Raw genomic sequence first — 14,065 nt, 5'->3', positions numbered from 1 at the left:
TTTGGGTACCAGACCCCAACAGGTGTTAACATAAATGGCGTGTTATCTACCAACACAAACGCAGTTGCCGAGCACTTTGCTGAGCTCTTTGCTCGAGCCTCTGCTCCAGAGAATCACCCCCCAGCCTTTCGCACTCTCAAACGGTGGCTGGAGGGGAAAGTCCTGTCATTCACTACATGCCACAGTGAGTCCTATAACAGCCCCATTTACAGAATGGGAGCTCCTCAGTGGCCTTGCACATTGCCCCGACACAGCTCCTGGACCTGATTGGATCCACAGCCAGATATTAGTAAACATCTCTCATCTGACTACAAGCGACATATCCTCATCATCTTCAATCGGATCTGGTGCACTGGCATCTTTCCATTGCCGTGGTGGGAGAGCGCCATCATTCTCGTGCTCAAACCCGGTAAAAACCTGCTTGATGTGGATAGCTGTCGGCCCATCAGTCTCACCAACATTCTTTGTAAGCTGTTGAAACGTATGGTGTGTCGGTGGTTGGATTGGGTCCTGGTGTCACGTGGCTTACAGGCTCCATGTCAGGTCGGCTTCCACCAGGGTCACTCTACCACTGATAATCTTGTGTCCGTGGGGTCTGCCATCCGAACAGGCTTTTCCAGATGGCAACACCTGATTGTCGTCTTTTTTGACTTACGTAAAGCATGCAACATGACCTGGTGACATCATATCCTTGCCACATTGTATGAGTGGGGTCTCTGGGGCCTGCTCCCAATTTTTATCCAAAACTTCCTGTCGCTCTGTACTTTCCGTGTCCAAGTTGGTGCCTCCCACAGTTCCATCCATATCCAGGAGAACGGACTCTCACAGGGCTTTGTATTGAGTCTCTCTCTATTTTTAGTGGCCATTAATGGTCTAGCAGCAGCTGTTGGGCCCTCCGTCTCACCTTCTCTTTATGCAGATGACTTCTGCATTTCGTACTGCTGCTTCAGTACTGGTGTTGCTGAGCTTCACCTACAGTGAGCCATCCACAAGGTGCAGTCATGGGCTGTAGCCCATGGCTTCCAGTTTTCTGCCATGAAGACATGTCACGCATTTCTATCAGTGTTGTACCACTCATCCGGAACCAGAAATTTACCTTAATGCTGATCCACTCACTGTAGTGGAGACATATTGATTCTTAGGTCTGGTTTTTGATGCTTATTTGACTTGGCTTCCTCATCTTTGTCAGCTTAAGCGGAAGTGTTGGCAGCGCCTCAGTGCCCTCGACTGCCTGAACAACACCAACTGGGGTGTAGATTGCTCCATGCTGATGTGGCTCTACAGAGCCCTTGTTCACTCGCACCTTGACTATGGGAGTGTGATTTATGGTTCGGTGGTGCCCTCAGCATTGCGTTTGCTCGACCCATTGCACCATTGCGGAGTTAGACTAGTGACAGGAACTTTTAGGACGAGTCCGGTGACAAGTGTATTGTTGGAGGCTGGAGTCCCTCCATTGAAGATCAGATGTGTGCAACTGCTCGCCAGTTACGTTGCACACAGTCATAGCTCTCATGAACGTCCTAATTACCATCTTCTTTTCCCAACCACAGTGCTTCATCTCCCGCATAGGTGGCCCAGGTCAGGGCTAACGATTGCGGTTCATGTGCCATTGCTGACAGAACTGGAGTTGTTCTGTTCACCACCTCTCCTCGAGGTCCATTCATGTACACCTCTGTGGTGTATCTGTAGGCTGAAGCTTCGCCTTGACCTTTTGCATGGCCTTAAGGACTCCGTTAACCCTGTGGCTCTCCGCTGTCACTTCCTCTAGATTCTTGAAGCGTTCCAGGGCTCTGAAGTGGTTTACACCGAAGGCTCGATGTTTTCTTTGCCTTTGTCAACAGAGACCATATTGAACAGCATTCCTTGCCTGATGGCTGCCGTGTGTTCACTGCAGAGCTGGTTGCCATATCTCGTGCACTTCAGTATATCCGTTCGTGCCCCGGGAATCGTTTCTTCTGTGTATTGACTCCTTGAGCAGCCCACAAGCTATCGACCAGTGTTACCCTCGCCATCCTTGGTAACATCCATACAGGAGTCCATCTATGCCCTTTACCGGTCCTGTCATTCAATGGTGTTTGTAGGGACCCCAGGACACGTTGGCATCCCAGGCAACGAACTTGCCGACAAGCTGGCCAAACAGGCTACACGGAAACCGATTCTGGAGATGGGCCTGAACCTGACCTGCATTCTGACTTATGCCGCAGGGTTTTTGGCTTTGGGAGATGGAATGGGATAACAGTACGCACAACAAACTGCGTGTCATTAAGGAGTCTACGAATGTGTGGAAGTCTTCCATGCGGGCTTCTTGCAGGGAATCAGTTGTCCTCTGCCAGCTCCGCATTGGCCACACTTGAGCGACCTATGATTACCTCTTGCACCGTGAAGACCCGCCTGAGTGTCGGTGCGGTGCCCGGTTGACAGTGGCCCATATACTGGTGCACTGTCCTACGTTGACTGCCAAGTGAAGAAATCTTGCGTTACCGGATTTGTTGCCGCCCATTTTACCTGACGACGCTTCATTGGCTGATTTACTTTTACGATTTATTCCTGATGGTGGTTTTTATCATTTGATCCTAAGTTTTATCACGTGTCCTTTGTCCCTCTGTGTCCTCCACCTTAGTGTTTTCAGGGTGGAGGTTTTAATGTGTTGCAGAGTGGCTGGCTTTTCCTTGTTATTCTTGTGCTCGGCCAGCCACTAGAATATTCTTTCTTGTTTTACTCTCTTCCGTTTCTAGTGGGTCTCTGTTGTTTTTTTGTCCTCTTTTGTTCCTTTTAGTGTTCGTTGCCTTTCCTTCGTTCTTGTAGGTTTGCTTTCTTTCCATTTTGCGTTGTATGTCTCATCTGTCTTATTCTCACACTTGTGTCATTGTCTTATTAGGAATGAGAGACTGATGACCTCATAGTTTGGTCCCTACCCTCCTCTTTTAAACCAACCAACCAACCAACCATCCCTGGTCACGAGTAACTGATAATTAAGATATAAGATGCTGACAGGAAAAGTCCCTGGTCACAAGTAATTACTTATGCACACACACACACACACACACACACACACACACACACAACACAACACAACACAACACAACACAATTACTCACAGGGGAGAAATGGAAACAAAGAGTGAAATTTGGCATTCTGAGATACTGAAGTGTTAACCTTGGCCAAATTGTTGGAAACATTGCAACATGAAAGGAAGGAAGTAAATAAAGCAGCCCATCAAAAATGCAAGAGTTAGACCTTTTACTGCATTGAAGATATCATGTGCAATTCAATAGTTGTTTCATTTTTGATCACATTTTGTGTAACATATGACTAACTCAGCTCCTGTTCATAAACCTAAATTATACCTACATTTCAGGTCACTTCAGTGTAATGAATATTAGTTATGACATGTTCTTTTTCAGTGATGACAGCCTAGGTTATGAATTCCCATTCGTACTGAAAGCAGTTCAGCGAGATGGTATGCAGTGTGCTCTGTGCCCGTGGTACAGATTTTGCCGCGGCTGTCGCATACCTTGCTCTGAAGCTGAATTCAACTTCAGATGTACACACCTAGCCATTGATTGGGATCCAACAGCTCTACACCTGCGTTATCAGACATCCCAGGAAAGGGTATGTGCATTTTCAGGCTCCAAACTAGATCATTTCTCCAAAATACTTATGCTAAAGAAAAATTTTCATCTGGATTAGTTGGTATATTCAGTGCAGTTGCTAAGATGTGCTTAAAATCTTACCTACAAGATTAACTGCAGCATTAGAGAACACATGTATCCAACTGTTGAAAAATGAGTGTTGTGAAACCAATGTATAAAAGGAAATAAGGAAGATGTCTCTAACTATAGACCAATATCACTAACTCCCATCTTTAGTAGGTATTCGAAAATATTGTGCTGTCCCAGTGTAGTGCCTTTTCAGAAATCACAAACGTCTTACAGATTCTCAACATGCCTTTAGAAAAGGGCAAAGCACAGCCAAAACATTTAGACAGTTCTTACATGAAGTGTACTGCCTGTTGGGCCTGAAGATGCAAACTGGAAGTATATTTTTAGACCTCTCAGAAGCATTTTACACAGTAAACAATAGGTTATATCTAAAATAGCTGAAGTCATATTGTGTATGAAATACATCCATACATGATATGGCTTCATAGCTGTTGAATCATAAGCAGTGCACCAAACTGACATACAAATTAGATGAAAAAATTGTAAACTGTCAGTCCAGTAATGGAATAAGTGGTGCAGGGAGTACCTCAGGGCTCAATACTTTTTCTTTTCCTTATGTATATTAACAACACTGCACAATCTATTAACTCCCATATTATCAGGTATGCAGATGACACATCGGTCTTATTCAGTGGTAGAGAGTATAAGGAACTAGAATCTTTTGCTACTATTAGTGTAAAAGAATTAACAAAATATTTCAGTGATCAGGGCTCAATGTGAATGTCGCCAAATCTCAATTACTAGCATTTAAAACACATCAATGTAAATAATATATGAAATGTCTTGGCATCAGAAATGAGCAGCAGCAAAATTTCTGGGTGTGTATCTTGACGATAATCTATGATTGGTAAACTACCACATTAATTTTGTTTGTGCAAAAGTCAGTACTGGTGTCTTATCTCCTTAGTAACAATATATTATTTATATGTATTTAAATTACTTTAGTTTTTTATGAGTCAACCAAACGAAGTTATCAAGTGCAGTAATGTACATGATCACAACATTTGAGCAAAATTTAAACTGCTTTTGGAAAAGAACCAAATGAAAACCAACAGTTAGGCATCCTAAATTAATGGTTTGATTTGGTTCAACAGTCTATCAAGTTATTTAAGATCATATAAGGGGATTGATTGTAACAATAAATTAAAATCTTTTGTAATAGAAAAATGTTTATATTCACTCAATTAACTGTAAGATGCTGCTTGTGATATAAAACAGTAGCATATCATCTGCAAAATAATAAATTCATAAAATAGATGTAAGATGCAACTATTGTATTATGTAACATATTCTGTACATGTAGTTTTTGTCATATTGTTATGTCTGACATTTGCAAAAGCCCTCTTTCATGCAGAGAAAATGTAAATGAGAGTTTCAGTTCAGTGTAATGTTTTAAGCAATGAACAATATATTTTTGAACTGTTGTCTGGAAAAACAGTTCCGTGCAGCACGTATACCAGTGCAGTTTTAAAGCTATATTGTAGCCTAAACCTGTTTGCTGAGTTCCCTATATTCACACCTCCCCCACCTCAAATTACAAAAACAATTTGTAAATGAATTCCCGTAAGGAATAGTAACTGGTGATCTGAGAAGATAACTGTGAAATTTTTATGTTAAAACACGTTACACTACTCCTAAATTTGCTCAATTTTGTGGGCAACATGTAAGTATAAATATATCTATGCTCATTTCTTAAGGCAGCTTGGAGAACCAAGAAACAAAATGAGGTACTGTGATTGTGCATGGGCTGTGGCAACATTTTGAAAGTGATATAGTGTTACCACATATAGCAGGGTGTTGCACAGTATATTGGAAAACTAGCTATGGACTGTGGTGGAGCTTGCCATGTTTGGTATATTTCCACTGATTGCATACAAAATGTCAGTGTCAAAATAGGATGAATACAGAACAGAGAGGTACAGCAGGGAAAGAGATACAGTTTTAAGGGAGCTGTGTGAACTGGAAACTGGTACAGGTGCTGTGCAGGCTGTACACCTTTGGATACTTAGGGCCAATTACGATCTGAGCACTGCATTGTAACAATTGCTTCACCACCCTTATACTGCTGTTTAATATTTCATCCTCCTTGTATCTTCTACACAAATTTGACATGATGCAGTGTGTGGTTGTCATTAATGTTCCAGCTGCATATAACCCTGTGTTAAGGAGTCTTGTATTGGTTTAACCATCTGTCATGATTTAGTGTCTACATCGTCATCATTTAGTGTTTCAAGATCCCTGTACTTATTGAGTGGAAGTGAATTGTGTAAACCTGTGAGAATTCTATATTACTGTAATATTTTTTAAAAAAATTGAATTTTTGTGTGGTAAATGGCAGAGATGGAAATGACATGGTGTGTTGCTGAAATAATGGGTGTTATAAAGCAATACACTTGCAATTGGTTACTTGCATATTGACATTGTGGCATAAATGAAATAAACATAACCACATGCCTAACAGTATGCACAGCATGTTGCTTATTGCCAGGTTGATAGTTACCGGATGTTTTCTTGTAGAAAACTAAATCAGACTCACATTTGTCCTGTAGCAAACAATCTTGATAAAGACCCAAAGATGAAATAAAAAATCAGGGAGGATTTCAACTGGCATATATTGTGAAGCAGATGTTGCATTAACATACATTATATTGTGCCACATACTTAAACGATTTTGTGGTTTAGATGGCTTTTGACCCCATTTTGGCAATGTCCATTCATGAAAGTCTGTAGATTATTCATGCTAATATCCCCATGGACCACTGCCCGGTGACTGTATTAAAGTTGTGGATGCTTTGTACAAATTGTTTCTCCTCTCACAGCAAGTGACTTCGCCGCAATAGGAGATGGTAGAGGACTCTGCAGGACAATTCCTATATCTTGGACTTCCACAGAGAGGTGACAGATTGGGGGAGACAGGAAGGAAAGGGTATGAGTTTGAGAGGTGTAAGATTGGATAAAGATATTTTGTAGATTGGGTAGCACTTCAGGAGGAGGAGGGCAAATTGTGAACAGTTAAAGAGTTAGCTTAAGCCTTGCAGCAAATGTGACTTAGTTTCTTCTCCTATTGGCATTTACCTTTTCCAGACCACCTCCCATTTCTTACCTCTCACTCCTCCACTCCACACACCTTTAGTTTTCTTACAGCCCACCCCAGACAGGATAACTATAGTCAGGTGACAGCACTGGAAAATTGTGTGTGTGTGTGTGTGTGTGTGTGTGTGTGTGTGTGTGTCTTCTAAATATAAGCAACTTTGCACCTATTCAGTGAACATACCTATCACTCTGTGACATTCTTCTGTTTAGTGTGAAAGTGATAAATCCTTGTTTTCTAATTGTATTAGAAACAAAACTTAACTTATTTTTAGAGTTTGAAATTACAAGAGAGAAATTACTGCATGCATATGATAAATTTTTTGTTATAGTATTGTAGCATCACATTAATCACTACCGGTTTAATTAGCTTAATGAAAATAAATCCTTGAAAATTAGTTTTGCAACAAAATAGAATCTATTGCTGCGTGATATATTTTCATCATATTGTCAAAAGAAACTGAAATAATCCATTGCTCAAAATTCTTCAGGTTTTTGTGGAACATGAAAGTGTTCCATTGACACGGCAACAGCAGTCAGAGCCAATTGATCTGGATTTTTGCTTGGAGGCCTTTACAAAAGAAGAGCATCTTGGGGAAGATGAAAAGTATTATTGCTCAAAATGTGGCCAACATCAGTTGGCAAGCAAAAAGCTTCAAATATGGAGGCTACCTCCAATACTGGTTTGTATATTCACATTGTACATTTGTTAGTAATGTATAGTATGTATGTATATTTCAACTATGAATTAACTTCAATGTTGATCGCATCATTGATACTCAAACATTTGAAGAATAAGTGAGTAAAGGCCAAGATGAATTTTTAGGGTGCATAATTAAAAAAAAAAAGTTGTTTGGGACATGAAAGTTAATGTGATCAATTACATTGAAATTGCATTTTTCAACAACTTTCTCAAAAATGGTAGTTGTATTGACATATTACAAAATTTGGTAATTCCCCCCACTATCTGAATAACAAATGTTGTGAATATGAGGGAGAGCAGTGCAGTAAATGTTGGCTCTCTGCTTTGCTTCTGAAGATGTCACAAAGTCTATTCAATTCATTTGATATCTGATATGAGGATATAAGAGTTAGAGAGATCAGTGCAGAATTCTTTCTAGTGGAAATGTTATGCCATTTCTTAAATTTGCAAATGACATCTTGATTTGGATGACATATGCAGCTTTCAGTTAATGATGGAAACTCTGAGGACATATGAAGATGGGATTATATAATCAAAAAATTGATAACATAATATGGACACCGTATCTTAAATAAAAGACAGCGGAGGGGAAATTTGCTCAGTGTGCAATTAACAAAATACAGATCGGTCTGCAAAAATTGAGCCTACAACAAAAAGGACCACACTTATTCTGACGATGAATGTGGGAAATGTGTTCCTTAATGGGATAAAATAACTACCTCTAAAAAGCTGACTTGGCTGAAGTCTTCTGTTGTGTGTAGTAATTGGAAACTCATATCCATCAGGAGAAGATTAATAGTTAACTAGGATGTAATATATTTTGTAAGGATGGAAAATATTATACATAAGGAGGTTTTACTAGAGATAAAATCCCAATAAGACATTTAACATTAATATAATTTGGCATTGCCTGTATTTATTGATCCATTATTGTCATGCAGCAAAAATTTCACAACTGATAATAGACAGATCAAAGTAAGGATACAGTAATATATAGAATCAGCAAAATAAGTAGGTAAATTTAAAGTATGTGTATTTTCGTACAAAATAATTGTTAGAGTAACATTTAGTTCCACATATTCAGAAATCTTTTTTATAGAATAGAAACAGTACTTTATTGGAAATGCCTTTAGTTTCATTTTAAATATTGGTTACATAGCAATTTTTATTTCCTCTAATACCTTATTGTGTAGTGTGACACTAATCATAATTATACTCCTCAGAAACAATTTTATTTTAAGGTGTGTTTGGTGTATTTTTTATTGCCCCCTGGTGTAGTAGTTGTGTACAGTCTTATTCTGCAGTAATTTGCCGGTTTTCAAGATATAGTTCCTTGTGAATAAGATTGTTTCATAAATGAATAAGCGTGGAACATTTAGAATGCCATGCTCAACTTTGTGTTGAAAGCTATGTTTGTTTACTTTTATGGATTGTGCATTACTGCCCATTGTGTGCATCACTGGCTAATAGCATTTCTCATACTTTGTTTCATTTTAAAAATGTATGAGATTGCAGACTTAGATGAGGAACCCTTTATAATGCATGATACTCAACATGCAGAGGGATGTCTTGCTTTCAGCCTCGTATGTTAATAATACACAAATGACAACTTCCATTCTGCATATTGTTTATCTTTTAATGGTGTCACTGCCTCCTTATGAATCTACCATCTCATAAATGTCAAACTATTAGTAGTGCAATGTCTTGTTGGAATAATTGTTTTTATTATATTAAAGAAAAATTATCATTTTCAATGCATTTTTTTTCTTCTTAATTCTTCAGATTGTTCATCTGAAAAGGTTCCAGTTTGTTAATGGGAAGTGGGTAAAGTCCCAGAAGGTTGTGAATTTTCCATTCAGGAATTTTGATCCAACAGCCTACCTTGCTTCGGTACCTAAACAGACGGTCATCAGACACAAAGAACTAAAGGGGGAATATGCTGAAAAGGAGTAAGTTCTTCACAAGAGAAAACTGCATCAATTTCTTTCTGTGATTGGTCATTTCTTTCACTTGGAGTAATGTCTTTCTATTTTCAGGCAAAACTCCGAAAAGAATGACAGTAACATCGAATCCAACATTATGTCACTGACTGATGAATCTGAAGTGCAAAATCATGGTGATATACTATCACATTTAATTCAGAACCATAGGGAGATAGTTGACAACAATTTAAATATATCAAAACCGAGATTAGAGGCTGAACTAAATACTCATAACAGTGCCAGAGGAAATGGACACATTCCCAATGGTGATCTGACGCTACCATTGAATTCACGTGAAAGACTGGTGTCGACGTCACTCGTCAAAACTCCTGTGGTAGATTGTGCCCTACAAGATTTCCACCAACATCGGCTTACTGACGGCAGCGACCCATTTGATTTGAAGTACAATTTGTATGCTGTAGTGGTAAGTGATCTCTTTCATAAACAAAGTATCTATATGCATTTGCTTAGAGATAAATATGGCAGACAGACAAATGAAAGTGAGCGTTACATATGAAGTAGAGATATACAAGAGATAATGTGACAGTTATGAAAATTGCTGTGGATTTGATAGAGAGCTGCACAGTAATAGCTGAAGATGAATATTCATTGTTTGTGTGGCATTACAGAAAGACTTTCTCAGCAGCTCCAGTAATTTAGATGACCGAAAGAGTAGTGATATGTAGTTCACCTGTCTGCTGCCAAGGTTTCAGAAAGCTGCATAATTCTTTATTACATATACTGTACATAAAATATTGATATCAAACAATGGAAAATGTGGAGTGGCATGACGACAGTACAATACGATGTACTGCTGCTCACCACACGGAGGAGGCATTGCCTGGTGGACACACAGATTTAAAGTATAGTTGAAAGTAGACTAAGCTACAAGACAAAACCCTTCCTCAGACTCTCACAGATTTGTATGCACCCATCACACACACACATAGCCACTGTCATGCCCGGGTGCTGAGGCTTAACTGCCCTCAGGGGGGACCTCATCTAGACTGGGTAGTGGGGGTACAGGATGCATACAGGCATGTAAAGATGATAGATAGCAGGAAAAAGTGGGGGGAAAGTGCTGGCCGCACTATCTTTATGAGAGTGTAGAGATGGAGAAGTGGCGCGGGGGGGGGGGGGGGGGGGGGGGGCTGATAAATGCAGCATGAGAAGGTTGCAGAGTGGGGAAAAAAGAGATAGGAGAGAAGGGATAACTGCTGTGCAGGCGCACTGGGGGAATAGCAGGAACGCGCGAGATCGGAGGAGCAGCACGGCACGTGTTGCGAATTGGAGACAGGGATTACAGTGGTGGTACACAAGGAAGCAATGAGCAGTGACAGCAAGCTGTGTATCATGAGACGCTCCAGACAATAACGTCATTTTGTCGGGTCTGCCTGTAGTGTGCGCTTCAGGGTGCACATAGAAAACTTAGCATTAGTTTTTGTTTTAGTTCAGGCATTACCAGAATGTGTGCAATGGGGTCATCTCGCGGGTAGCTTACACTGCCTGCGCCTGCTTGTGAGGTTGACAAGGGACAGATGGGAACATTGGACCAGCCTGCTATCCTGCATTCCCATAACCTCCATGGCATCAGGCTTTGCTAGTGCCTGTCCTCGTGTGCTGCTTCCATTTCTGTACTCCCACTACAGTCTCACATTCCTACTATTCCCCCAGCACACCTTCTTTTCCTTTGCCCTTTTCTCACCCCCTCCCAGCTGCAACTGTATGTGGCAGCACAGCCGCCAATGCTGCACCTCTGTGTGGTGTGTAGCAATCTATCTTGTTTCAGGGTTGTAAATATTGATGTCATATTTGTGTGCTTGGGTGTGAAAGTTTGTTACTAGAAGAGGTGTTAGGTGAGGGAGGATGCCATCATTGTAATATTATTGTGTTGGATGGATGCATAGACTTTGACATTATTCAAATCAAAGAGAAAGAGCATAATCATGAAGTGTGTGTAAGTCATGATTTAATATAAGCGTATACTCAAAACATTTTAATACTAAATGGGACATTGCCAAAGGTCGTTATGCTTGCTGCATGCTTTTTACCAACAAGGTTCATGTATGTGGTGGAGGCTTCCTAGGAATATAATGGGACCCACTGATACGTCACCATTATTTCACATTTGTGAACAATCCACTTTTCACAGTTGATATTGTTATTCTGTAATGAAGTACTACCTTAAAAGATACTGCACAAATATCCAGGCCGGTCTTTATAAGATTTCAAGGTGGAGCAAATATTGACAAATGGGTTTAACCCATTGGTGGGTGTGCCATTCGAACTTCCATGAGTGGGCACGTTACGGCTTTCGCACTGCAATTAGTATTAAATTTTTAACCTTAGAAAAATAATCTTTATGTAATTGCTAACTGCATTTTAATGGAGAAAACATAACATAGCATTATTTGGCTCTATAAAAATAATCTTTTATATATTTGTCGCCTTCATAACTGTCTTTTATTGCCATTGTAACTTATAAGGTGCCGATATTCTTTGTTCCCTTCATCTATTTACATATTATGGTGTTTTTTGTTATATCACTTAACTGCATTGTTTCACGTGAAAAAACAGTAAGGCTGGCTGCAGTGGCTGAGCGTTTCTAGGTGCTTCAGTTCAAAACCATGCGACTGCTACGGTCGCAGGTTCAAATCCTGCCTCAGGCATGGATGTGTGCGATGCCCTTAGGATAGTTAGGTTTAAGTAGTTCTAAGTTCTAGGGGACTGATGACCTCTGATGTTAAGTCCCATAGTGCTCAGATTCAACCATTTGAAAAAAAGTAACAAGAGAACACATTATGAAATGAGCACTCATAAACTCCAACTCTTGTGTATCTGCATGAAACATTCTCATTGCGCACATTTAGTGTCTGTAACACTGTGTTTCTTGCATACATTTTTCTTGCCTTTCACACGCGCAGTTTTTGTTCTGTTGTTTTTATGCCTGCCACATGAGTAACAAGGTTCAGGTTTTGCTGTTTCTTTGGTCTGCTCTTCTTCATGTCTATACTTGGTCAAGAAGGCTTGAATATCCATCAGAAGTGTTTGTAAAATGCTTGTGGCTACAAATGTTCTTCTGTCAGGTCAAGTGCAGTATGTTTCAAAAAATTTCTTCTTATTTCCTTATTACCAGTATTGTTGAATTTGAGAATAATGTTTGCATTTATCCCAGTAATATCTAGATATCTGTAGAAAAGTGCAAGTGGCCATTGTCACATGATTCTCAAAGTACTCTAGGATGATCAGATCTGATCTACAGTGTGTACTCCTCCTTTGGTAGCACTGTAGTCCAAATTAACGCTCAATTTCTTAGTCTCTTGATCTTTTACATTTGTGTTGTGCTGCATTGTCGATAAAAGAAATTGCAGCTTTTTTCTTTTTAGGAACAGTTGAGACCATACAAAAATCATCTTGAAAACCAAAGAGAGTTTTATTTGCTTGGAATTCTGGGAGAATTTCCTTCTACCTCCCCATTCCAAAAAGAAAGTCAATCCTTTTCCGAGGAGATTTTCAGGAGCCAGAGATTAGCTGCTGTGGTAATTGTGTGTCTTTTTGCTGTTGGTGTAACTAGTTTTTTACAGTCATCAGGCTTGTTGGATTTCAGGTGGGGTCGTGGAATCTGCTTGCCACAATAAATTTCAGAGTTCAGGGTATAAAATGTTTTGAAATGACATAATTTGCAGGCTTATTGGGGATATACTGTACAGATCTGCAGTGTCTTCTGAAAGGATGCATCATCTCTTCATTAGTGACAAACTCACTGATATTGTAGTGAGAAAGACAGTTGTTGACAAATTCTTGATGGAAGTCACAAATGGATGCTAGTTCGTCACTTTGTTTTCTCTTGTTCTGGGTGCCTATGTAGTCAAACACAGGAGCTCAAAAGCAGAAAGCAAAAGTGCTTATAGCTGAAGAGACTTTGTAAGACAATCATTCCTGTGTCATCTGACTCCCACAGTTCACAGCAATTTGTGTATTCTCCTTGCTTTACACCTGTAAGGTATAATACACCTAAAAGAGCCTTTATCTTGTGTTTTGTGGTATCTCTGCAGTCACGTTGTCTTGAATATTGAACTCCACCTCTTTTACTATTCTGGATGTATCAGTTTGTATTTTCCACAGTGTTGTCAATTATACCATCAGTAATAAATAGGTGAAATACATCAACTTTTTTGCACAATTTTAGCACATACTTTTGGGCCTGACGTCTTATTCACCGAAGGAAGCAAAGTGCTGGGAAAGGTATGTCTCCACTATTGGCATCCGTACCTCTCAATCGCAGGTTTGGGACAAGATTAGGCAACTTTATGAATATCAGACCCCCATCAGTGTACCTGGGCTTTCCCTGAATGGAGCAGTCTGTACTGAATCCGACACGATTGCAAAACTCTTAGCAAAGCATTATGCTCAGAGTTCAGCTTCTACGAATTACCCGCTGGCCTTTTGCTCCCTGAAAGAGCAGTTGGAATGTCAGAGTCTTTCATTCCATATGCACCACCACGAATTGTACAATGCTCCATTCAGTGAATGGGAATTCCAAAGTGCCCTAGCCGTTTGCCCTGATA

General features: G+C 39.9%; 1 protein-coding gene across 1 annotated transcript in view; it reads left to right on the top strand.

The window, feature by feature from the left end:
• Positions 1–14,065, top strand: part of LOC126452490 (ubiquitin carboxyl-terminal hydrolase 32-like) — a gene marked incomplete at its 5' end in the record, with an annotated part of 138,535 nt that overhangs the window by 85,183 nt on the left and 39,287 nt on the right. Inside the window, 4 exon segments of the mRNA XM_050091083.1 lie at positions 3,405–3,612; positions 7,304–7,495; positions 9,298–9,464; positions 9,552–9,921. Of these exon segments, the coding sequence (XP_049947040.1) occupies positions 3,405–3,612; positions 7,304–7,495; positions 9,298–9,464; positions 9,552–9,921 (937 nt within the window).

The sequence above is a fragment of the Schistocerca serialis genome, unplaced genomic scaffold (assembly GCF_023864345.2).
Source record: "Schistocerca serialis cubense isolate TAMUIC-IGC-003099 unplaced genomic scaffold, iqSchSeri2.2 HiC_scaffold_884, whole genome shotgun sequence".
NCBI lineage: Eukaryota > Metazoa > Arthropoda > Insecta > Orthoptera > Acrididae > Schistocerca > Schistocerca serialis.
The sequence above is the reverse complement of the archived record's forward strand: the minus strand, read 5'-3'. Positions and strand labels throughout refer to the sequence as shown.